Source organism: Triticum urartu, chromosome 7A, assembly GCF_056163025.1.
Source record: "Triticum urartu cultivar PI428250 chromosome 7A, HENAU_Tu73, whole genome shotgun sequence".
Lineage (NCBI taxonomy): Eukaryota > Viridiplantae > Streptophyta > Magnoliopsida > Poales > Poaceae > Triticum > Triticum urartu.
This window is the reverse complement of record NC_141879.1, coordinates 395,996,128-396,023,232: the sequence shown is the minus strand read 5'-3', so window position 1 is coordinate 396,023,232 and position 27,105 is coordinate 395,996,128. Positions and strand designations below refer to the sequence as shown.

General features: G+C 44.9%; 1 protein-coding gene across 1 annotated transcript; it reads right to left on the bottom strand.

Moving 5' to 3' along the window:
* Positions 1 to 1,188: 1,188 nt before the first annotated feature.
* Positions 1,189 to 9,637, bottom strand: LOC125518376 (putative WRKY transcription factor 4). Its single transcript, XM_048683242.2, has 4 exons — positions 9,166 to 9,637; positions 7,298 to 7,971; positions 7,050 to 7,196; positions 1,189 to 2,023 (listed from the first exon to the last, which is right to left on the bottom strand). The coding sequence occupies exons 1-4, from the start codon at positions 9,505 to 9,507 to the stop codon at positions 1,618 to 1,620; spliced, it is 1,569 nt and encodes a 522-aa protein (XP_048539199.1). The 5' UTR covers positions 9,508 to 9,637; the 3' UTR covers positions 1,189 to 1,617.
* Between the last annotated feature and the right edge of the window lie 17,468 nt (positions 9,638 to 27,105).

Here is a 27,105-nt window from a genome sequence, read left to right as displayed (position 1 = left end):
CTTGTGTTGCCCGGATGCAAACAGGTTACATAATAAGCAATATCATTATATTGCATATCTTGCAAGTCAAATCATTCGATTGATTTGTTCACCAGGTCTCTACCAACTTCTATGTTGCAGAAATGTGTTCATGGAATTGGTATGTGACGGCTTCTAATTTTGCAAGAATCAGGGGGAGTATCTTTCTGGATTGTTCTTGTTCAATGCATCATATTATACTCTTTTTCCCCTCATGAGTTTACTATACACGTTCTCATAAAGGTTTTAATGAGGTAATATCAACACAAGATTATATATCATATTTTCCGTTTTCCCCAACGGGGTTTTTAGGAAAGTATATACGACATATTTATTGTCCTCCAAATTCTATGGATACACTTCATATCGAGTTAACAGAGGCAGTACTCATTATATGTTGGAACTTTTCCTCCTTATTTTTCCCAATGGGTTTGAAGGAGTTTTACCAATATCCTATACTACTTCTCATATTTTTCCCACAGGGTTTTTTTAGAGGAGACTATTTCAAAATGATGAACACGCTCAAGGACAAGTAAAGATTAAGGGGAGTGTTAGAATTTAATTAATTAATGTATTTAGTTAATTCAATCTCTACTTGTAACCGCACGTGGATATCCCCTCGGTGTGGAACCGACATATCATTTCTGGAGCGTCGCCTCGAGGAACCGCCTTCTGAACCTTCGCATCCTTTGGGTGCGTCCGTTCCCCCTGTATATAAGTGTTCAATCATCAATAAAAAAGTATCTTATCGATTCATTTGTTTGACTCTCTTGTTCGTTTACAATCAATTCTTCACAAAAACTGCACATATGCGGCACTCAGGGTCGAATGTACTGCTCCCCAGAAGAAGAAAATCCGGGCTGGCATTTTTCAGGACCTGCTCGGGTCTTTTTTTTCACCATGGAACCGTAAAACGGCTGTTATTTTCCAGGCCGAGTCGTTTTCCGGGATCTAGATGCTCTAACAAGTTATGAAGAATGTACTCCGACTCTTTAGACATGCAAATTATGAAGTTTAAATTTCACCTCCGAGAAAACCTCTAAACCTGCTACACCACAACGATTAATCTCTAACATCAACCTATGTTTTAGGATGTACACAAGTTCTTCAGCAGTATCTTGGGAGGATCACAAAAGCGTACTGGAATTTAATGTAACATGTCAATGCACGTAGTCAACAAACAGTGTAGCGTTGTATCCATAGACTGTCAACTTGCATACACCATGAAATATAACGACAGATGAATACATCATATCTCAGATCAGTTAAAGTTTGTGATCAATCCAACTAGAACAATACAGCTAAAGAGCACTCCACACATGAAGAAGGTTCTTTGTCTCCTTTTTGCTTAGCCTCAGAAGCGATTACAGTACCTATACATGGTAAGGATTGGAAATCTATACAAAGGGACAACTGTAAGTTTCATCATGGCTTTCTGAACCTAGATTCTCTGTCCCAACTTCTGGCAATCCGGTGATGCTCCGCACGATGCTGACCCTCATCTCATATACAGAAGCTAACCCAACAACAGCTCACATAACCAATAAATATAAATAACACAAACTAATGCATTAGTTGAATCAAACCTATCCTCGCAAATCAATTGTTTTGGACAGGAACTGCTGCAGAAGTATCTTTCAGGAGGGGATTCTTCAGGCCGTCTGGATTAATTTTCATGCTGCGCGGGGTTTGTGCGCTCTCTGGTGGCTTCTTACCTCCAAGTTCTAAAGTTGTGTCCATGGTGGACTCACTGTCAGCGGCCTTCTCTGTGCTGGTTGGAAGCTTCTGACCCGATGTTGAAGACACTGTACTGGGTTGCTCAGTGATTGTCATTGCTGGAGTGATCACAGAGACGGATTCATCCCTTGATTCGTTGCTGCTTCTAAATGGTTGACCATGATTGTGCTTACCTTCATAGGTTACTACCATATTGTTTATGTCATCTGGTGCTTTTTCGACATGCTTACGGACAGGGCACCCATCATGTGTGCAGCGGTAATAGCTCCTGCGGAGGTTGAGCAAGAAAGCAATTTCAATAAAACAATACTTCACGCAGGGCAGAGAATAATAAAATAATATTCATATTCTTTTTAGCAACCGACAGAATCGCTATCAATTCATTTATATGCATATCCACATTAAACCATAGACAAATGATCTCTAGCAGATTCCAAATGTATGATAAGAAAACTAAAAAATATAAATGCGTGGGTAACCAGTGATATATGGACACAGGCTGCACGATTATAGCACAAGAAAAATGCGTAAATTTGAGCAAATGTATATCAAATTTCTCTGAAGCACAACTCACGTATGGAGCACCAATCAACTAAATGCAACGATTGGGTGCCTCGAGGAATACAGTGCATGATGGGTTTCACAGAAGAGCTTCAATGAATGAAACAATGTCCAGAGTGCATCTAGTAAACCAATGTCCGTCTTTTAGTGCACATCTAGTAAACAAATTGCCAATGGTATGCTGATTAGTTTTTTTTTTGAACAGAGATGGATTCCAAAGGATCCAGGGAGCTACATTATTTTAGGGCGGTGACATTACAAAGCTCGGAAAAAGACTCAAAGAAAAGAAAAGTACACTCAAGTCCCTGACATTTTGCACGGAGGACCCCATAGCAAGATTTTAGATTACAACCAGGTCCAACGTTGGTCCTTCGCTCGGATGCAGCGTTGCCACCACCAGGGACGAAACCACTCGGTGTGGTGATGCCGCCACCACGCCCCACCAGCTCCCAAGGAAACCGGTGGAAGAGGTGATGGACTCCAAGCTTAGACTGCACTGCCTCGTGATATGGCACCAGGCCAGGAGGAAGAAGAGGAGCCGGCGCCGATCTGTAGCAGCCAAAGCTCCACACAGCCGCCTTTCGGCCAGAAGATACACCGGCAGGGAGATTAAAATCGGCGGCTGAACGCCACAGCCAGAGGCCTCAGCTGGCGCCATACCTCCACAAGCACCGGTGTGTATGAGCTCCAACCCAATCGCCGGAATTTGGTGCTCCACTCGTCCTCAACCCTGCTTCCACCACCGCGGTAACTGCTGGGGTCGAGGACGAGGCGGGGCCCCTCCGCCGGATCAGGAACCTCGTCGAGCTTATTTAGGAGCACGCTGGCCCTGCCGCTTGTATCTGCCAGCCCCCCATGGAGCAGCAGAAACAGCAGTACAGCGGCCCCTAGCCACCAAGCGCGGCTCGAGAGCGCTGGCGGCACGCACTCACTCGGCATCACACCAAACGCCACTGGGGCAAGACCATCCCTAGACTTAATCCTATAGCTACTATGCTCATACTCATTAGTATTATTGTGTTGGTACTATACACATCCCTTTAAGTTACTGCTCATGTCACCCCCATACTATTGCATTGACCACAAACTCAATGGCCAATAGGTGAAACAGCATGATCACAGGTACAGTTCAGGTGTACACTATCATCGGAAAAGGGACAAATGATTGGCACTGCAATCACATAGTATATTAGGGATGTCAATATTATCAATGGATCCGGGTATCCATGGACATCCAACCCGTTGGACAAAAGGTTTGGAGGACCTTTTCTACCCATGGATTTTGACGGATGGATACTAACTCATGGGTTGGGCATGGATTTAGAACTTGCTCCATGGATACCCATCTGACAAGCAGGGCCCACATGGCAGTGACACATGTCATATAACCTGTCCTAATTTCCTTTCGAGTAAGTATTAACCATATTGTGGTTTGTCATTTGTAGTTCTGAATTCTGATGTATGTAAAACTCTTAACGTGTATTGTCTACCGTGTTATGTGACCTTTTATAGTTATTGTTGATGATATGTAAGATATTGTTATGGTCGTTGTTTTCATTGTTGCATGGATATGGATATCCATGGATTGCTGGATATCCAGAGAGTATGGGTACGGACCATGTCTGCCCATGTATACTTTCATGGATGGGCAATAAACGAACTTATGGATATGGGTATTGATCTGGTTCAGCTCTACCCATCCAAACCCGACCCATTGGGGGCATGTTGATCAAGGGAGTGGCCAGCATTGTTGGCATGACTGTTTTCCAGGCACCTATATAGAAATTAGTTAAAAAATGCGTGGTACAATTTATGCAAACTAAAAAACACATCGATTGAGTTATGATTCTTTTATATGGTCTGTTAAAATCCCTCGCTACATTAGGTACCAAGCGCATGCTCTGAGGGCAAGCAAGGTTCTAATATCAGTTTCAGCAGTCTACCGATTTAGCATATCATATCGGAACTATCATTTTAACACATATAGGACGGTGTAGACCAATATGTGGGATGATATGACCAATATTTAGCCTATATTTTTATTGTCATGGACCGATATGTATATAACACATACTCCTTAAGAAAATGATGAAAACAAAATTATACATTTAAGTCTTCGTCAAGATATTAAAGTAAAATGCACATTGTCTTGCCATACATGCATCATGTATTTTCTTCTGTCCAACTAAAAAACTATTAAGTGCTTATTTGTGTTTTCCTTAACCATACTTTTGGAAACCGACCCCACTAGGGTCATGCCCATTTCCCAAGCCAAAGGTTGGTGGATTCATACTTGGATACGCCTAGCAGACCACCTGTTATTAAGGGGCATGACTCAACAAATGTAGTTCTACTCCAGAGATCTGAATTATAAAGATAAGAGCCAATATCCTACATCTTGTGTCTACTTTGTGTCTCCCTTCTGCTTTTCGTCTCTAGTTTCCCATTGCGTTCCACAATACTCTCAACATGTTATCAGCATGGAGCTTCGCCAAGATGCGGATGGGGAGGAGGTGACCTTGACGCCAAGATCATCAACGACAAACCCCTCTCACCAGGATGATTGGCAAAACTGCACCAACGATCTTCACGGCTACAAACCAACTTACAGCAAACTTCACGAGATCGAAAGGTATTGATCATCCCCATGATCCTCCCCATGAAGATCATTTCTCTCAAAAAAAAAATTATCACGTCTAGATCAGATCTGATTGTTGCATTACACGACCCTCTAGATGCAAAAAGGATGGCTAACCATGAAGAGGTTGATGAATATATCCGGATGAAGTGGTGGTACGCACGTGCACTGACGTGCACGTGGTGGCGTATCACATTCACACAATCTGCAAATATGACTAGCGAATTGGCACCGAAAGTAAATTCACTAGCGTACTAACGTGCATGTGCATGTGTCTATAAATCAAACCACATCTAAGAAAGATCAAATTTTCGTCTGCCCACTCTTGTTGGCGCCACCCAACGGTCGCACCCACACACGCTGCCCATCACGACTACACACAACGAACGTGTCACTTCATCATCTCGATCGCACGCACCGCATTGTTGCGCCGCCTAAATGCAAGCACACGTAGCCATCCATCTGTGCGCCGGGCCGCCACACCATATGCCGAACCGCCTAGCAGCACCAGCATGCCACCACTCTCCATGTCATCACCCAGAACGCATGCCGCCGCACGCCTCGCCTCGTCGACGTGGAGCAGCTTGGGCCTTTGGGCCAACGGGCATGCCGAGGGAAAGGCCTACCAAAGGGGTTGGCCGAGAATAAGGAAAATAAGGAAAAGAGAAAGAACAAAAGGATCTGAGCACAGTTTTCGTAGATGACCCCAGACTTCTCCGTAATTTATTAAAAGGGGGCACCTGTGTTATTTTGCAAAAAGGCCCCTATAGTGTCCCAAGATCACTTTGCATCTCGCGGCAGTCAAGCACATCCTGCTCTACATCGCCGGCACGATCGACTACGGTTGTCACTACATCAGGAGCTCCAGCTCTTCACTGTCAAACTGTGACAGTGAGATGGCCGGTGATCCAGACATGCGCAAGAGCACTACTGGCGTGCTCTTCTTCCTCAACAACAACCCGGTCAGCTGGCAATCACAGAAGCAGAGGGTGGTGTGGTGGCCCTCTGTTCCTGCGAAGCTGAATGCATGGCAGCAACAGCGATGGCTTGTCAGGTCGTCCGGTTAGCCCGGTTGCTGAAGGATCTAACTGGGGAGGAGGAGGGTCCATCGATTCCGAAGGTGGACAACAAATCAGCTATCTCATTAAGCAAGAGCCTCATTCACCACGACAGGAGCAAGCACATCGACCTATGCTTTCACTTCATCAGGGAGTGCGTGGAAGAGGTCGTGGTGGAGTGCATCGTCACTGATCAACAGCTCGCGCACATTCTGACGAAACCACTTGGAAGAATCAGGTTCCAAGAGCTGAGAAGCAGGATCGGCATCAACAAAATAAAGTAGGAACTGCAAGGCTTATAGGGGGGGGAGAATGTTAGAGATAAACCTTGCCGGTTCTGCTGCCATGGCATCCCTTTTGTTATTGTGCATTCTTCCGTCAGTTTAGGCTTGGCGACTTAGCTGGTTTAGCTCGAAGGCTTAACCGCCTCGAGCGAATGTTAGAAATAAACCTTGCCGGTTCTGCTGCCATGGCATCCCTTTTGTTATTGTGTATTCTTCCGTCAGCTTAGGCTTGGTGAGTTAGCTGGTTTAGCTCAAAGGCTTAACCGCCTTGAGCGAGTCTTCTGCCCTGTTGATCTGCTCACGGGATGGCACGAGCATTGTGGATCACGGCGGCGCAAAGTTAGGGGTCATATCCCCAGTTTCCTTCTACAAGTCTGATAAATAGAAAGGAGAGAATGCAGAAAAGCAGTGGAAGTTTAAGCAGCGAAAAAACATTGTCTTCCACCTCTGCTCATTGCTAGCTTCGCAATTAGAACTGACAGTAGTGTTCCACTAAGCACCTAGGCAGCTGCCAAGACAGTATTTACAACCCTGGTCATCCTCACACCAGATGTTTTTGTCAGTTTGGTCATCCTCACACCAGATGTTTTTGTCAGTTTAGGCATATTTGCGATGGTACTGAGCTAATTTTCTCAGAAATATTACATAGTGAGGTTAAGCGTGCACCGTCATTAATAAGCACCTGAATAGAACTAGCCTTAATGTTTAATATATTCACTGAAGTAACCATGGGTAAGCAATAGCAACACACACCTGGGGTTTGGATTTCCCTTCACAATTTTCTGCCCATACTTACGCCATCTGTACCCATCGCTCATCTTCCCAGCCTGCACGATAATCTTTCTCTCCCTGACAGTTCGGAGAACTGGAGTTAAGTTAGATGTTGTGGCTTCAACTATCCTGTTCAAAGAACAATATAATAAAGAAAACAATGGTAAGAACAACTAAACAACGAAAATATGAGTATATGAATGGCACAGATAGTGCAACAGCACAATGACCTTCGCTTTGGCTGCGACTCTGCACTACGATGTTCATCTTCTGACTTGTTACCAACATCCCCTTCACAATCACTTGAGCAAAAGAGCTGCTGTTCAGAATTTTCGATGGCAGCACTCTGGTTTAATTTACATGTCGGTGTACGGGATTCCACAATTTCAGTGTTCACAAGTTGCAGAGTTCCATCACCTATGGGGGGAACATAAATATGAAGCGACCTCTCTTTTACAAATCTGGTCTTCTGTGGTGGTTCATGACTGTGTGCTCCTCTATATATGATTTCTATAACACGGCCATCAGGACAATGCTCAACTTTCTTTTTGGCCAAACAACTTGAATTTGTGCATCTATAGTAGCTCCTAGAATTATCACTACTTTTCACTTGCTTCTGACCATATTTCCTCCAATTGAAGCCATCACCCACAATATTTACAGCTGCATGATGTTGCAATTTTGACTCAGATGAGGATGGCCTCTCTGCAATTGGTCTTCCAATACTTCCTTGAGTTACTGATGGTGCTTGCTGCAGTGGCCGAATAGCTTTAGGTGTTATAGGATGTGGAAATGGACTCGGCAGCCCTTCTGAATATGCAGATGAGGCTGGTGATTGCAATTGTATATGTGCCTGAGCTGTAACACTTGCCAAAGCTGCTTGATGGCTCATTGCAAACTGGCCCTGTTTTCAAAAAGATAATATTTTACAAGTCCAATGAACAAACCAAAATAAAGGACAATGACTGGAAAAAAGATGATAATATAATATGGATCCATTCACATACAAACCCAAAGGTTCTTTTAAAAACCTATGTAGTACTGCATTTCTGTGATCTACTAGTATTAAGACAATAAGCATGTACGGTGACAAACAATGTATATTGCAACAACTACAAAGAGGTGCAAGTATACGACTAATTATACCTCCCATACTTATACAATTAGTGAATTGATATTGCTCCTTGAATCAAGCACACACTTCTGCTAAATTTATTGTAATGTTTTTTATTCAACATTATGAACTTAAGCTGCATATGCATATCTATATGTCTTCTCCATTGGCCAAATCATGAGACTTTCCTAGTACAATTAAATTGCAATTGCAGGATAAGCTGAAGTTCACAAATTTTGTTTTGTAACTTGTGTCCGACAATAGATATCAACACTTCTTCAACAAACAACCTAAGTACAGAAAATACCATAAGGATCGTCTAAACCTGAGAACTGAAAACACAACCAATCTATGTGCTTTGATAGTTTAACCCTAAGGAATTCTGCTTCTTTGACAGTATTGATACCAACCCAACCTTCTCACCAAATATGGCAGTAGCAACAATAAGCAGAAACGGTGACAGAGTGATGACTAAATATGTTGCAATAAAAAATCACGCAAACACTATCTAGCCCAACTACATGAGTTCCAAAACATGGCCACTAGTCTCCACCTCTTCTAGATCGGGCACCCGGAAATTATGAACTACGAATATAGAAACAAGCCCACTCCTGATATCTGCAGAAGGAACCTAAGAATGGCACATGAGTTATGAAACATGCCCACCAGTATCCACCTCGTCTAGCACCATTCCTGAAACCAACTATCACATGACAGATCACCATACTTCAGTTAGTTGTTGGTCCTGACTGCCGAACAAACTAGGTTCCAAAAGCACTAAACACAAATTTCAAAGTACGCCACTGTTTCAGTATCAGCGCTAGCACTAACCATATCTTCCCAAGCGACTGAACACCATACCGTGTTTATCCTTTATTTAGTCCAGACACAACCTGAGCAGGCCGTACCCATAACCATGATAACTCTAAACTTCAAACGCATTCAATGCATCATATGCAACCAAGACAGAAACTACACACGCACCGCAAACCCTGGAGGAGCTATGAAGCACGGCACGGCCAACATCGGCACCGCAAGGATGGGGGGAGCCTCCGTCCCAGCTCCGGTCGGCCGCAGCGTCGCCTCGATCTCCACATTTTCGTTCTCCTTCTCCACTTTCACCTTCACCTCTTTCTCTATCTCCTTCGGCCCCGACTTGCTCACCTCCTTCACCTGCGTCTCCGTCACCGCCTTCTTCTCTGGCTTCGTCTCGGCCGGAGACGCCTCGGGGGCTTCCGGCGGCGGGTGCTTCTCCATCTCGGCTGACGACGCCTCCGGGAATGGATGGTTATCCTCTGCCGGCGCCTCCGGCTCGCCGTCGGCCATGGGAAGCTCGAAAGGGGAAGGGAAAATGCTAGGGTTTGGAAGAGTAGGAGGGTTCGTGAGGGAGAGGAGGTGGGTAAGGGGAAGGGGAACTTTTGACTAGAAATGACCCGAGGGGTGGGTTAGAGCAACTCTGGGAAACGCCGCAAATCTGCCAGTCGAGCGAAATAACGGCAAATTTGACATGCGGACGAAATCAAATCACAGAGCCTGTGAAACTATTTCATCGCGGCTGACCTTTTTGTGTGACACGCGACATGAAGACGTCACACTACACGTCTGACCAGCGTTGTACCCCGGACTACCTAAAAATTGCTAAGTCATTGTGCAGAGTCTAAAAGCTAGACATTGCACTGTATAGTGTGGCGCCTAGCTCTCAGGCGCTGCACTAGTGATTGTACTACAAAATGAAACAACTACTAGTGCAACGCCTAGAAGCTAGGCGCTGCACACTGACTTAGTAATTTTTGGATCACACAGGTGCGACGCTGGCCAGGCGTGTAGCGCCTATCTGTGAGGCGTTGCACAGTGTAGTGTGGCGCCTTCGTGTCGGACATCACACAAAAAGGTCAGCCGCGTGAAATAGTTTCACGGACAGTTCATTCTGTGATTTGATTTCGTCCATAGATCAAATTTGTCAATTTTGCCCGAAATAACTGCAGACATACGGTACCGGAACGGAAAAACGTCTCAAACCCGGAGGATGGTTGAAAGGCTCGCTCCACTCCGCACCACTTCCCCCGCTCCGCCCGCCACCGCCCTCATCGAGGCCGGCGACGCCAAAAGCCCGTTCCCCCTCCTCGCCGATGGCCCACACCCGCAGATCTACCGGGATTTGGCTTGGGGAGGGGAGGAGATTCAGGATCCCGCTCCCGAGCGTGTACAAGCGCTTCCGAAGATGTTGCGGGCGCTCTCAGCGGTCTCGCCGGAGGTCCTGCGGGAAACAAGGGAGATGCGATGGAGGGAATAAGCAACGCGGATCCGCGACGACACCCTCTCCTGGTCGCTATGCACTCGGGAATGGAGGGAAGCTGGAGGATGCAACGCAGGATCCAGATCCTTCCTCGATACCCCAGCGATATGATCTGATCCGCAAACCTCGGGCGGATCAAGAGCTGTGAAACCTAGCATGGAGGATCTACTTCGAGGGCACGGCGGAAGAGAAGCGTCGTATGCCGCACCCATCGAAACCTCCAGAGGCTTTCGTCAATTGTGCGCGGAGCGAGGGGAATCGGAAGATCCACTCCAGGCTGCGAGATGGGAATGCATCACGAGGCTGATGCCGTCCAGGAGCCCACCGGAGTCGGAGCAGATAGACCACCTGCTTTTCCTATCTCCCGCAACAGCGTTGGAATAGCTCGCACGCCGCCTGCAAACCCAGAGGTAACACAAATTTCACGAAGATCAACGGCACTAATTTCTACGGATTCAGTTGCCTCAGGCCTCAATCCCAACACCATCGGGGCAGACGATAGATTGCTTGGTGGTTCCATGCTAGTGAGCAACTTTGCAAGGTGTAGTGAAGAGGATATCAATTTCCTGTCAGCCAACATTTGGAAGGTGCCTGATAACTGTGGTGAGGAACTGCGACTTTCAGCATATCATAGACATCACGACTGTGGGCGAGGGAGAGCAATTCCTCAACTCTGCTCGACTACTGTGAGCTCTGTAGTGGATCAGAGGAGGTCAGGCTGGGTTGCTCCTGATGCCTCTGTTTTTGGAGCTCCAGGCCATGACACTAGAGAGCAAAGTAATGGAGCTCTCCTGGTCTTGGATCAGTCCCCTGATGTCACAGGGAAGAACAGAGATCATGCGCCTGATGAGCCCAGCCTATGTCAAGAGATTTATGTCGACATGAATCCAACTCTGCTGGTGATGCAACGCATGTGAGGTTTCAAATTCATTTAGGGACGTAGTTGTGCGAAACCTCAAAAGCAAAAAAGGGGGCAGGTGGAAGACAACTCATCTGGTCCCGTGTCGTGTGGGCTGGATGACTCAACGGAAGAATTCCACCGTCAGTTGTGGCTGCCTATAAAGGTAGGAGGGAGAAAACCCTATCATAGCCAAGAATCCCTCCCTCTCCAACCTTGTCGCCGCCAACAAGCAAGGAGAGATGGCTGGCGGTGGACAAGGGCGAGGAAGGAACAAGAAACAAGGAGTCGTGGTGACAACTAGGGAAGTGGCCATGTGATCAGCACCTGATGCAGCCGCCGCCGGGCTAGCCCCCTCAGTCTTCAGGTATGGTTTTCAAGGGGGGGCGTCGCCGTGGAACTTCCATGGTCAGTTCCCTCAGCCGTACCCTCAACAACAATGGGGGCGGGCCGCCACAACAATGGTTTGGACCTGTCCCACCACAACAAGGAGTGTTGCAAGATCAGGGGGCTCCTGGTGCCACCGCAGACCACAACAGCAACTCTACTGGAGGGCAGAGCAACTCGAAAAATCAGTCCAAGAAGAAGAAGAAGAAGAAGCGGGTCTTGCCAACTGCCTCGGCATCTACAGGTCTGATGTCCTACTCTCAAGTGTTTTGTTATGGCTGTGGTGAACCTGGGCATCATGTGGACAAGTGTGTCAAGCCAAGAAGTTGTTTTATCTGCAAGATGGCCAACCACAAGGTGGAAGCTTGCCCAATCAGAAAGAAAACCCACACATCTGCCAGGTATGTGGGGAGTGCTGCCCCAGGGCTTGGCTTCTACCATGTGGATGCTCCAGATGTCAACTCTCAACATCATGGAGGACTGAAAATGTGGGTATTGCGCTAGTGGAAGCTGGAGAGGTATCTAAACAAGAACTGGCAAAAGAATATGTTGGCATTTACAAGACCAACTGGCCATGGCCTATCAATGCTCTGGATGAATGGTCTTTCTTAGTCAAATTTCCCCCAGAGATTGATGTGGAGCAAGTGGCTGGCTACCTTAGTTTTGGTCTGAAAAAAGAAAATGTGGTGGTCAATGTTGAGGTCTGGAAAGGCAATGTGGATGTTGAAGATGGTTTACATGAAGTGTGGATCAAAATCAGGAAAATGAACCCAAAATGATATGATTGGAATATGTTGGACCAAATCACTTCTAGTCTAGGTGTGCTAGTGGACGTTGATTGGCAACATAATTTTCAGTCATTCTATGAAACAATTAGGGTTAAGATCTCCTACAAAGACCCTTCCAAGATCCCAGAAGAGAGACCGTTTGGCATCATAGGCAAAATCTATAGATTGTTGGTTGAAGTAGAACCAACTCCTAGCAATGCAGAAGGGGATACTGATTCTGAACTTGCTACATCTACTCAAATCTCCATGGGATCTGGGAACAAAGGGGATAACTCAACCGATGGCAGATCTCAGTCTGGTTCTAGGACTGGCTCTGAATCTGGTTCCCTCACTAGCAATGGAAACACCAACCCAAGGACGGAACCTTTAGAACACAATCACTGTTGAGGATATTACTACTGGACATAAACCAGCCAGGAGAGGCCGAGTTATCCTCGTGATGATCACCTTATTTGAAACCCATGAAGATATGAATGATGGCACTTCATGAAGGCCCAAGGCCCAAAGGCGGGTTAAAGCCTTTAGATATAAACCGACATTGATATATGCTTGTATGATAAGATGGGAGTAGAGACCGAGCCGGAAACGTTTATGATCCGGCCTCGGGACTCTATAAACCGGTAGGCGTCGACCTATGTATATAAAGGGGCGACCCGGCGACGGTTTAGGAACAACACACGACAACTCGAGAGCCAGGCAACGCGGATTCGCTCCCTGGTCATCAAAACCCTAGCAATTCCATCACAACTAGAGTAGGCTTTTACCTTCATCGTAAGGGGCCGAACCAGTATAAAACTCTCGCGTCCTTTGTCCGCTTTAACCCCTTTAAGCTAACCCACATCGATGGCTCCATGACTAAGTCCTTTCACAAGGACATCTGCCGTGACAAAACCACGACAGTTGGCGCCCACCGTGGGGCTATTGCATGGTGGTTTGGAGTTCTTGAAGTGCAGCTTCGAAGGGCTCAAGGGATACGTTGTGGGCCGGATGACTAAAAGTCGTCGGGGCAAGCTCTACATCGACGATGCAGGATGGGGTCCCGAGGCCGGCTCAATTGAGTACGGGTACCGGGTCCCCTTTGGTGGAATTCATGTCTTCATTGGTAAGATCGGCGAACCGGGCCCTGAGCCGGACATCTGCACCGACATCATCGAGACGGCTCAGCATGCAAGCTCTGCCCAGGTTCAGCCTGCCATAAAGCATGCCTTCGTAGGTGTCATCCATGGAGCGGAATATGAGGATAGATCGGCATCTGGTGGCGAAACCGTTGTCTGCTCTGATGACGAGTCTTCAACCGGAGAGACCGAGTCATTGTACCAGCTGCAGGATGGCCGGACTAGTGGAAGTTCCGACGGCGAAAGTATTCCGGACCCCCTTGATCTGCCGAGTCGGGTCACGGTCTTCATGGCCGGTACACAATCAGCGCGGCACTCTTCTACTGCCACGACAATGATCTCCGGTTCAGCAACAACAACACCAGCGGGAGCAGGGGGCTCTGCGCCACCTCCGGCTCAGGTTTTGTCCGATTTGTTTGACGCTTTAGCAACATTGCTGGCAGCGGAGGTGGAACTGGCAAACTGGGATCAGCACAACGCAGAGATTGCCAAAGTGAAGGATTAGATAACTCAAGGTAAAGCGGACCTGACGGCAGAGAACTCCAGGATGGTTACAGAGCGGGCCGAGTTAGAGGCTCAGGCCTACCGGCTTATGCTGGATCAGAGTGCGTCTGATGATGTCATGAGGAGAAGATACCGGTCGCACCTCCTGCTGGTTTTTGAGGCAAGAAATCTCTTTAACACACCAGGAGCGGACACCAGCAACCAGCCAGTGGTAAACCGGGTGGAGGCACCTGGGACCGGGGCACCGGTTCAACCTCGTGTGATAGATCCGCCACCTCAGCCTCGTCAGAACGATATCCCATCATGGCACGTCTCAACGCCTCCGGGACATTACTCTAACCCGTTGGACAACATCGTTGCCGCCGCTTCATGATTGGCAGCTCTCCCGATTGATGGCGAGTCCCCAGTAGCGGTTGAAACACGACGGGCTAGGGAGCTCCTTCAGACGGCCTTGACTCAGCAGCAGGCTTATTCATATAGCCGCGAAAGGATTCATTCTACTCCCCGCCCAAGCCGGAGCTATAGCACGCATATCGATGAACCGGCCGTATCAAGCAGCGCGCGGAATCGTAATCCGCCTCGTGGCCATAATCTGACGGGTGGCGGTGGCAATGCCCAGGACGTAGTGGATCACGCTAGGGCACGTCGGGAAGCCGAGTTAGCGGCACAGCACGAAGCTCCGGTTCGACAACTCACCCCAGTTCATCCAACAACGTCAGTGGAACCGGGGGTTACCTCCAGTTCTTTGGGAGTACCGTGTCTTGTCCCCGCATTACGCAATGTACGGCTACCCAAGGATTTCAAGGGCCCTTGCAAGGTGCCGAATTACACTGCCGATTTATCCCCCGAGTCATGGGTGGAAAGCTATGAGATGGCAATGGAGATGCTGGATGTGGATGAAGCGGCGTGTGCCAAATAATTTACCATGATGTTGGAGGGAACAACTCGCACATGGTTGAAAAATCTGCCAGCCAACTCTATTGGATCGTGGGCCGAGTTAAGGGCCCGGTTTATCCAGAACTTCAAGGATACATGTAAGAAGCCCATGTCCATCATGGATTTAGCTGCATGTGTCCAGGAGGAAGGAGAATCAACAACCCACTAGGTGCGCCGGGTTTCAGAGATTTTGCATTCATCAGATCGCATCAACGCTGACACAGTCATGTTAACATTGGAAGGCAATTGCCGGTTTGCACCTTTGAAGCTGAAGTTGGGACGGCTCAAACGCCATTGTAATGACGTGGGAACACTTATGGCGGCTCTGGTAAAGTATGCCGACTCTGATAGTACCAAGGACCCAGAGTCTGATGATGACAAGACAGGAAAGGGAAAGAAGAGCGGCAACACCAAGGGGCAGCAGCATAATCCGGCAGGTCATGGGAACAACGGTAAACGCAAGGCGGATAATAGTTTGGACTTTGTGGCCAACACCAACACCCAGGATAACGGTCAGCGGCGTAAGGGTAAACCGTCCTAGAGGGGTGGAGGGTCAGGCCCCAATCTGGAGCGGCTGTTAAACCAGCCTTGCCCAAAGCACGGATCGAAGGAGAGGCCAGCTACGCATCTTTGGAAGGATTGCTTCATCATGCGGGGATTCAGAAATTCAAATCTATTTCAATATGACAATGGACCGCCCGGCGGTTCAGGAGGCGGTTTCCATGGGCCGGGTTATGGTGGCGGCAGTTCCGGTTCAGGATTCCAAGGCAACCAAACTGGACATGGCAATCAGAGCAGCCAGGGCAACCAGGGAGGTTACAACCATCAGGGGAATCAACAACAGCAGCAATCGGGTTATCAGAGCAATCCAAAGTAGTTGAATAGTGGGCAGTATCATGTTTTCACCACTAGCTTATGTAAGCGCGATCAGAAGCTTCATAAAAGAGTCGTGAACTCCGTTGAACCGGCGGTACCTCGTTATCTGCGCTGGTCTGAACAATCCATCATGTGGAGTCGAGAGGATCAACCGCCCTGGGTTGACAATCCGGGTCATCTGGCTTTAGTGGTGGCACCTTAGGTTGGGGGTATAAATTTACCAAGGTGCTTATGGATGGAGGAAGTAGTATCAATATCCTTTACTATGAAACCTTTCGTCGCATGGGATTGACAGATAAGAATCTTAAACCGTCGAACATCATGTTTCATGGGGTAGTGCCTGGTAAATCGGCATACCCAGTTGGCAAGATAACTCTGGAAGTTGCTTTTGGAGACGATCATGATTCAAGATTAGAGATGTTGACTTTTGTAGTAGTGATAATCAAGAGTCCATATCATGCCCTGTTCGGACGGCCGGCTTATGCTAAGTTCATGGCAAGGCCCTGTTATGTTTATCTGCAGTTTAAGATGCCGGGTCATAAGGGGACCATCACGTGCATGGGAGCCGGAAGATTGCTTTGGAATGTGAAGAAGGTGATGCGGGTTATGCTGAGTCGGTTTGTGCCACAGAGGAGCTGAAAATTTGTAAGGACAATGTTGATCCGGCAGATATGACTTCTCTGAAAAAGCCAACTACCGAGCATGATCTGGCGCTGAAGTTTAAATCGGCTGAGGAGACTAAGCTGGTTGACTTTTGATACGTCTCCGTCGTATCTACTTTTCCAAACACTTTTGCCCTTGTTTCGGACTCTAACTTGTATGATTTGAATGGAACTAACCCGGACTGACGCTGTTTTCAGCAGAATTGCCATGGTGTTGTTTTATGTGCAGAAAACAAATATTCTCGGAATGGCCTGAAACTCCACGGAACATCTTAGAAAAAATAATAAAAAATCCTCGCCAAAGATGAAGACCAGGGGGCCCACACCCTTCTCACGAGGGCGGGGGGCGCCCCTCCTAGGGCGCGCCCCCTACCTCGTGGGCCCCCTGGATGCCCTCCGACACCAACTCCAACTCTATATATTTGCTTTCGGAGAGAAAAAAATTAGAGAGAAGAAATCATCGCGTTTTACGATACGGAGCCGCCGCCAAGCCCTAAAACCTCTCGGGAGGGCTGATCTAGAGTCCGTTCGGGGCTCCGGAGAGGGGGATTCGTCGCCGTCGTCATCATCAACCATCCTCCATCACCAATTTCGTGATGCTCACCGCCGTGCGTGAGTAATTCCATCGTAGGCTTGCTGGACGGTGATGGGTTGGATGAGATTTATCATGTAATCGAGTTAGTTTTGTTAGGGTTTGATCCCTACTATCCACTATGTTTTGAGATTGATGTTGCTATGACTTTGCTATGCTTAATGCTTGTCACTAGGGCCCGAGTGCCATGATTTCAGATCTGAACCTATTATGTTTTCATGAATATATGTGAGTTCTTGATCCTATCTTGCAAGTCTATAGTCACCTACTATGTGTTATTATCCGACAATCCCGAAGTGACAATAATCGGGACCACTCCCGGTGATGACCATAGTTTGAGGAGTTCATGTATTCACTATGTGCTAATGCTTTGTTCCGGTTCTCTATTAAAAGGAGGCCTTAATATCCCCTAGTTTCCAATAGGACCCCGCTGCCACGGGAGGGTAGGACAAAAGATGTCATGCAAGTTCTTTTCCATAAGCACGTATGACTATATACGGAATACATGCCTACATTACATTGATGAATTGGAGCTAGTTCTGTGTCACCCTATGTTATGACTGTTACATGATGAACCACATCCGGCATAATTATCCATCACTGATTCGGTGCCTACGAGTTTTCCATATACTGGTTCTCGCTTATTTACTTTCCCGCTGCTACTGTTACAATCACTACAAAATACCAAAAACATTACTTTTGTTGTCTTTACTTTTGTTGCCGCTACCACCACTATCATATTACTTTGCTACTAAACATTTTGCTGCAGATACTAAGTTTCCAGGTATGGTTGAATTGACAACTCAGCTGCTAATACTTGAGAATATTCTTTGGCTCCCCTTGTGTCGAATCAATAAATTTGGGTTGAATACTCTACCCTCGAAAGCTGTTGCGATCCCCTATACTTGTGGGTTATCAAGACTAATTTCTGGCGCCGTTGCCGGGGAGCATAGCTCTATTCTTTGAGTCACTTGGGATTTATATCTGCTGGACACTATGAAAAACTTGAGAGATCCAAAAACCAAGATCTATCCCTCAACTACGAGGGGAGGTAAGGAACTGCCATCTAGCTCTGCACTTGATTCACCTTCTGTTATGAGTAAGTTTGTGACACCTACACCTGCTTCTGCTATTCGTTCTGATATGTCGCATGTTATTGATGATGCCACTTCTGCTATGCATGATACTTATGATGAAACTGCTTCTATGCTTGATACTACTGTGCCCCTTGGTGAATTTCTTGATGAACAAATTGCTAGGGCTAGAGAAAAAGAAATTATTGAATCTGAATATGATGATGATAGTGATGATGAAATATGCCTGTTATTCCCGAGGGCTATCTTTTTGATATGGAATCTTCTGCCGCTATTTTAGCTTGCAGAGATAGATATGAGCTTAAGAGGTTATTAGTTAAATGGAACAAAGAATCACTTAGAGATAAAATGAAACCTGGCCCTGCTTTTGCTACTTGACCTATTTGTGTTCCTGATAAGGATTATGAATTCTCTGTTGATCCTGATATAATTACTTTGGTTGAATCTGATCCGTTTTATGGCTATGAATCTGAAGCTGTTGTGGCACATCTTACCAAGTTAAATGATATAGCTTCCCTATTTACTAATGATGAGAGATCGTGTTACTTTTATATACTCAAAATATTTCCATTCTCATTAAAGGGTGATGCTAAGATATGGTTTAATTCTCTTGATCCTGGTTGTGTGCATAGTCCCCAGGATATGATTTATTACTTCTCTGCTAAATATTTCCCTGCTCATAAGAAACAAGCTGTTTTGAGGGAAATATACAACTTCGTGCAAATTAAAGAAGAGAGTCTCCCACAAGCTTGAGGGAGGCTTCTCAAGTTTCTTAATGCTTTGCCTGATCATCCTCTTAAGAAACCCGAAATACTTGATATCTTTTATAATGGACTAACCGATGCTTCCAGAGATTACCTGGATAGTTGTGCTGGTTCTCTTTTCAGGGAAAGAACACCGGATGAAGCTGAAATTCTATTGAATAATATGTTGACAAATGAAAATAATTAGGCACCTCCTGAGCCAGCTCCTGGTCCAATCACTGAGTCTATTTCTAAACCAACTCCGAAGAAGAGAGGTGTTCTATTCCTCAGTCCCGAAGATATGCAAGAGGCAAAGAAATCTATGAAAGAAAAAGGTATTAAAGCTGAAGACGTTAAGAATTTACCTCCTATTGAAGAAATACATGGTCTTAATATACCGCCTGTTGAAGAAACATATGATCTCAATTCTTTATTTACTGAAGAACCCCCTGATTCCGATATCCCAACACAGGTAGTAAAGGTAAATTCTCTCTATAGATACGATAAAGTTGAAGTTCCTCCTACTAAAATTGCTAGTCAGTGCTTGGATGAGTTTGATAACTTTATGTTTAAGCAAGACGACTTCAATGCTTATTTTGGTAGACAACTAAAAGAAAATGCTTATATGATTAGACGCTTGGGTGATTATATGGCTAATATTAAAGGTCAACTTAAACTTGTTAGCAAACATGCTTCTATGGTTACCACTCAAGTAGAACAAGTACTTAAGGCTCAAAAGGAAGTGCTTGATGAAATGAATAGTAAGAAAAATGATTATGCTGTTAGAGTGGCTACTAGAACTGGTAGAATGACTCAGGAACCTTTGTATCCTGAAGGCCAGCCTAAGAGAATCGAGCAAGATTCTCAAAGAAATAATATTGATGTTCCTAGTTCTTCTAAAAAGAAGAAGAAGAAAAATGATAGAACTGTGCAAACTTCTAGTGAACCTATTGCTGAACCACCTGATAATCCAAATGATATTTCTATGTCTGATGCTAAAACACAATCTGGTAATGAACATGAACCTAATGAAAACATTAATAATGATGTTCATGATGATGCTCAACCTAGTAATGATAATGATGTAGAAATTGAACCTGTTGTTTATCTTGATAACCCACAATCAAAGAATCAACATTATCATAAAAAAGACTTTGTTGCTAGGAAACATGGTAAAGAAAGGGAACCTTGGGTTCAGAAACCCATGCCTTTTCCTCCGAAACCCTCCAAGAAAAAGGATGATGAGGATTTTGAGCGCTTTGCTGAAATGATTAGGCCTATCTTTTTGCGTATGAGATTAACTGATGTGCTCAAAACAAATCCTTATGCTAAATATATGAAGGATATCATTACTAATAAAAGAAAGATACCGGAAGCTGAAATTTCCACCATGCTTGCTAATTATACTTTTAAGGGTGGAATACCAAAGAAACTTGGAGACCCCGAAGTACCTACTATACCTTGCTCCATTAAAAGAAATTATATTAAAACTACTTTATGTGATCTTGGAGCCGGTGTTAGTGTTATGCCTCTCTCTTTATATCGTAGACTTGACTTGAATAAGTTGACACCTACTAAAATATCTTTGCAAATGGCTGATAAATCAACTGCTATACCTGTCGGTATTTGTGAGGATGTGCCGTTGTGGTTGCAAACGTTACTATTTTAACGGACTTTGTTATACTTGATATTCCCGAGGATGATAGTATGTCTATTATTCTTGGAAGACCTTTTCTTAATACTGCAGGGGCTGTTATTGATTGCAACAAAGGCAATGTCACTTTTCATGTTAATGGTAATGAGCATACGGTACACTTTCCGAGGAAACAACCTCAAGTTCATAGTATCAATTCTATTGGGAAAATTTCATCGATTATATTTGGAGGTTTTGAATTTCCTCTCCCTACTGTCAAGAAGAAATATGATATACTTATTATTGGGGATGTGCATATCCCCGTTGAGGTAACTTAGTGTTATTCGAAATTTCTCTGGTTTCATGATTATTGGAATGAGTTTGTTAACAGGACTTGATCAACCTTGTTAGTGGATTCTTTTTGATGAGCATGAGATGGATGAAACTAGAAGCACAAACTTCTGTACCCTCTCTATACTTTCTGTTAATTGGTAGAAATAAAGTAAAAATAGTATTTTTCTGTCTGTTTCCTGACTTATCCGTGCAATATAAAAATATCCCGAAAATAAAAGTCCTCAGAATGACATGCCAATTTAATATGATTTTTCTGGAATATTTGAGGATTTACTGTGCAAAAATTACCGCGGGAGGAGCTGCCACTTGGCCACGAGGGTGGTGGGCGCCCCCCCTGCCTCGTGGGCCCACGGTGGCCCTCCTCCACTTATCCCAGCATCCATCTTCTTCCCCTGTCTCACACAAACCCGAAAAACCAACTCAAGCACGAGTTCCAGCCACTTTTGCTGTGATTTTCGATCTCCTTGCTCAAAGCACCTCTCGCAAAACTGCTTGGGGAGATTGTTCCTTGGTATGTGACTCCTCCATTGGTCCAATTAGTTTTTGTTCTAGTGCTTTATTCTTTGCAAATTTGTGCTGCATAGGTGACCATGTTCTTGAGCTTGCATGTCAAATTTATATGGTTCCAAGTAGTTCTAATGCTTGATATAGGCTCTAGGCACTTGTAGGAGTAGTTGCTATCAATATTATTGAGTTTGGTTTACTTTTATTTTGAAGTTACTAAAAATTTCAGATTATTTCAGAAAAATAATGAGGAGATTCTTGAGGGGCTCATCGAGCCAAAGCTCGAAGGAAAAGGCACCGAAGCTTAAGTATAATTTGTCGCGCACCGCGGAGATTCGGGCGTGTGAATGGCCTTCTGATGATTTCTTGAGAGCAGCCGGTATCTATGAAGATTTTCATGAATTGGCTCACAATGCAGGGCTCACCGCTTTCCTCCACGACCAATGCGATCAGTATCTCTTACTCACAAATACTTTTGTGCAAAACTTTCATTTTCATTCTAGGAACTCACCACCTACGGTGGGGTTTCATTTATATGATGAGCATAAGGAGATGTCACTTTATGATTTCTGTCGGATTTGTTTAGTCCCTTTTGAGGGCAAGACATAAGAACCACATGATGATGATGTGGCTGGGTTTATTGATACTATCACTGTAGGAGAAACTAGGAAGGTTTCCGATGCACGAATCACTAGCATACATTTTCCTGTTTTACGTTACTTTGCATTATTTGCTAGTCGTTGTTTAATTGGACGCGGAAACTGTGGAAACCTTAGTATCCCTGATATAATTATTCTGCAGCACGGCTTATACAGTGATAACACTTTTAGTATGGGCGGTATTATTACTAGACGGTTAAGTATGAACCGTACTAAGGGTCCCATCTTTGGAGGCATCTATGCTACACGCCTAGCTGCACATTTTAACATACCTATTAGGCATGCTAAGAAGGAAGAAAAGGTGCTGCCCCGTGTTTATCTAGATCATAAAAGTATGGTGGCACATGATTTTATTGTTAAGAATAGGGCAGGAGAGCTCAAATATCAATTGTTCTTTAACAAACATCACCCTGAGACTATTATCCTGCCTGCTCCTTCTTTGTTTGATTTGACTATAGGCACGTACCTTGTTCCGTTGACGGCTATTCATGCCTACCGGAACCCTGCACCAGCCGAGGAGCCAGAACCGGAACCACAATTTGATCCTGCACGGCAGTCTAACTATCAGTGGGATCCGGAGATGATTGCCAGCCAGTGGCAATCGGAGCCTTCTTCTTCCTCATCACAGTACGACCCCAACAACTATTATTATGGATATCCGCCAGGCCAGCCGTGGCCATAGACCAACTTAGGCCAAAAGCCTAAGCTTGGGGGAGTACGTATTTCTCTCCGACATTACATTTATGTTCACACACACTCATTACTAGATGTCGGTGCTCATACTTTTTCACTGTAATATCCATGCTAGTTTATTTTCTTTTTCCTGCTTTCTTCTTGTGTGTTTGTTAAACCTTAAGAAAAACCAAAAAATTAGTAGTAGTTTATTTTTCTGCTGTAGTAGTAATAATTAAAAAGAAAACCCAAAAATATTTCCCGTTCTTCTTTTGCTTGTTGGGAGCTTTCCCGTGTAAATAGTTTTATTTCTTTTCTTTTCTTTGGGGGTCAGTAGGAGAAGACCATAATCAAATTGTTGAAGCAGCTCTTATAAGCATTGTTGTTGATTTAACCAAGATCCCATATTGCCTTGTCTTCTCCTGGTTATTGAATGCTCGCAGATTCCAGCTTAGTCCAATGCACGTGCACTCTTATTATTATTCACACCGTTCGGTTGTGCAAGTGAAAGGCAATTATGATGATATATGATGGACTGACTGAGATGAGAAAAGCTAGTATGAACTCGACCTCTTTTGTTTTTTTAAATATGATGAGTTCCTCGTTCTTGATTCAGCTTATTATGAATAAACATGTTTGCAATGACAATTAGAGATCATGGTTGCTTGTGCCATGCTTGATTAGCTATGAGTTATAATGATTTACCTTGTATGCCAACATGCTATTGAGATGATTATGATGTGGTATGATGGGGTGGTATCCTCCTTTGAATGATTTAAGTGACTTTACTTGGCACATGTTCACGCATGTAGTTGAAACAAATCAACATAGCCTTCATGATATTTATGTTCATGGTGGAGTATATCCTACTCATGCTTGCATCCAATGTTTATTAATTTTAATGCATGTACATGGCTGTTGTTGCTCTCTAGTTGGTCGCTTCCCAGTCTTTTGCTAGCCTTCACCTGTACTAAGCGGGAATACTGCTTGTGCATCCAATCCCTTAAACCCCAAAGTTATTCCATATGAGTCCACCATACCTTCCTATATGCGGTATCTACCTGCCGTTCCAAGTAAATTTGTATGTGCCAAACTCTAAACCTTCAAATAAACATTCTGTTTTGTATGCTCGAATAGCTCATGTATCAACCAAGGTTGTCCTTATCTTCCGTGTTAGGCGGGTTATTCTCAAGAGGGGTGGACTCCGCTCCTCACTCACGAGAAAATGGCTGGTCACTGGGATGCCCAGTCCCATGCTTTATGCAAACTAAATCAAAATTAATTGCAAACAAAACTCCCCCTGGGACCTGATGTATGTTGGAGGCACTCGTTGTTTCGAGCAAGCCATGGATTGATGCTTGTTGCTGGAGGGGGAGTATAAACTTTATCATTCTGTTTGGGAACCGCCTATAATGTGTTTAGCATGGAAGATATCGCCATCTCTTAGTTGTTACATTGACAATGAAAGTATACCGCTCAAAATACAATTTATCTCTATTTCAAAACTGAGCTCTGGCACCTCTACAAATCCCTGCTTCCCTCTGCGAAGGGCCTATCCATTTACTTTTATGTTGAGTCATCACCCTCTTATTAAAAAGCATTAGCTGGAGAGCACAACTGTCATTTGCATTCATCACTGTTAATTTATATTGGGTATGAGTATGATTGAATCTCTTTTACCATGAATTACAATGTCTAGTCAATCCTTGATCTTTAAAGGTGCTCAGCATTTATGTTTTGCGGTCTCAGAAAGGGCTAGCGAGATACCATCTTGTTATATCATATCATGATTGTTTCGAGAAAGTGTTGTCATCCGAGATTTATTATTATGGCTTGCTAGTTGGTTATGCTATTGATATGAGTAATTATGAGACCTGAGAATTATTGCAAATGTGGTAGTTATGATCTATGCTGAAAACTTGAATACTGGCTTGACATAGTTACAACAACAAGAGCAAATAGAGTTTGTAAAAGTTTTTCTTTCTTTCTTTCAGTTTGTCAACTGAATTGCTTGAGGACAAGCAAGGGTTTAAGCTTGGGGGAGTTGACACGTCTCCGTCGTATCTACTTTTCCAAACACTTTTTCCCTTGTTTTGGACTCTAACTTGTATGATTTGAATGGAACTAACCCGGACTGACGCTGTTTTCAGCAGAATTGCCATGGTGTTGTTTTATGTGCAGAAAACAAATATTCTCGGAATGACCTAAAACTCCACAGAACATCTTAGAAAAAATAATAAAAAATCCTCGCCAAAGATGAAGACCAGGGGGCCCACACCCTTCTCACGAGGGCGGGGGGCGCCCCCCCTAGGGCGCGCCCCCTACCTCGTGGGCCCCCTGGATGCCCTCCGACACCAACTCCAACTCTATATATTTGCTTTCGGAGAGAAAAAAAATCAGAGAGAAGAAATCATCGCGTTTTACGATACGGAGCCGCCGCCAAGCCCTAAAACCTCTCGGGAGGGCTGATCTAGAGTCCGTTCGGGGCTCCGGAGAGGGGGATTCGTCGCCGTCGTCATCATCAACCATCCTCCATCACCAATTTCGTGATGCTCACCACCGTGCGTGAGTAATTCCATCGTAGGCTTGCTGGACGGTGATGGGTTGGATGAGATTTATCATGTAATCGAGTAATGCTTTGTTCCGGTTCTCTATTAAAAGGAGGCCTTAATATCCCCTAGTTTCCAATAGGACCCCGCTGCCACGGGAGGGTAGGACAAAAGATGCCATGCAAGTTCTTTTCCATAAGCACGTATGACTATATACGGAATACATGCCTACATTACATTGATGAATTGGAGCTAGTTCTGTGTCACCCTATGTTATGACTGTTACATGATGAACCACATCCGACATAATTATCCATCATTGATCCGGTGCCTACGAGTTTTCCATATAATGGTTCTCGCTTATTTACTTTCCCACTGCTACTGTTACAATCACTACAAAATACCAAAAACATTACTTTTGCTGTCTTTACTTTTGTTGCCGCTACCACCACTATCATATTACTTTGCTACTAAACATTTTGCTGCAGATACTAAGTTTCCAGGTGTGGTTGAATTAACAACTCAGCTGCTAATACTTGAGAATATTCTTTGGCTCCCCTTGTGTCGAATCAATAAATTTGGGTTGAATACTCTACCCTCGAAAGCTGTTGCGATCCCCTATACTTGTGGGTTATCAACTTTGTTCCTGGCGATTCATCCAAGCAGTTCAACATCAACGCTAACCTAGATCCGAAATAGGAAAGCGCGCTCATCGAGTTCATCCATGAGAACCGGGACATCTTTGCATGGAAGCCTTCTGACATGCCAGGTGTACCGAGGGAACTCGCTGATCACACCCTTAATATAGATCCTAAGTTTAAACCGGTCAGGCAATTTATTCACCGCTTCAACGAAGAAAGGCGTAAAGCTATTGGTGAGGATGTAGCCTGGCTTTTGGCAGCAGGGTTTATTGTGGAGGTCTTTCACCCTGAGTGGCTAGCTAATCCGGTGCTGGTACTTAAAAAAACGGCACTTGGCGTATGTGTGTGGATTACACAGACTTAAACAAAGCCTGTCCAGCTAGCCCCTTTGCTCTCCCTCGTATCGATCAAATTATTGATGCTACAGCAGGTTGTGACCGTTTGTGTTTTCTGGATGCTTATTCTGGTTATCATCAGATCAAAATGGCAGTTAAGGACCAGGAGAAGACAACTTTCATAACTCCCTTTGGAGCCTTCTGCTATGTATCTATGCCTTTCGGGCTCAAGAGTGCCCAAGCGACTTATCAGCGCTGCGTCCAGAATTTTCTGCATAAACAGATTGGGCGCAATGTTCATGCATATGTGGATGATATTGTGGTGAAATCCAGAAAGGAGGAGACATTGATAGGTGACATGAAGGAAACTTTTGATAACCTCCGGGTTTATAAAATGATGCTTAATCCGGCCAAATGTGTCTTTGGTGTACCGGCAGGCAAGCTTTTAGGTTTTCTGGTGTCTAACAGGGGAATTGAAGCTAATCCGGAGAAGATCACGGCTATCACGTCTCTAGCTAAACCGGCGTGTATCAACGATGTCCAACGTTTGACGGGCCGGATTGCAGCCTTAAGCTGGTTTATCAGTTGCCTTGGAGAGAAGGCTATCCCATTATATCAGATGCTAAAGAAAACGGATCACTTCGTCTGGAGTGATGATGCTGATAAAGCGCTTAAGGATTTGAAGA

Bases quoted from the DNA above. Each gene is read 5' to 3' on its own strand.
- LOC125518376 (XM_048683242.2), bottom strand. From the start codon at position 9,507: ATGGCCGACGGCGAGCCGGAGGCGCCGGCAGAGGATAACCATCCATTC. The intron at 7,972-9,165 runs GTGCGTGTGTAG...TTTTGAAAACAG, and splicing joins TAGCTCCTCCAGGGTTTGCG to GGCCAGTTTGCAATGAGCCA. The intron at 7,197-7,297 runs GTCATTGTGCTG...TTCTTTGAACAG, and splicing joins GAGTCGCAGCCAAAGCGAAG to GATAGTTGAAGCCACAACAT.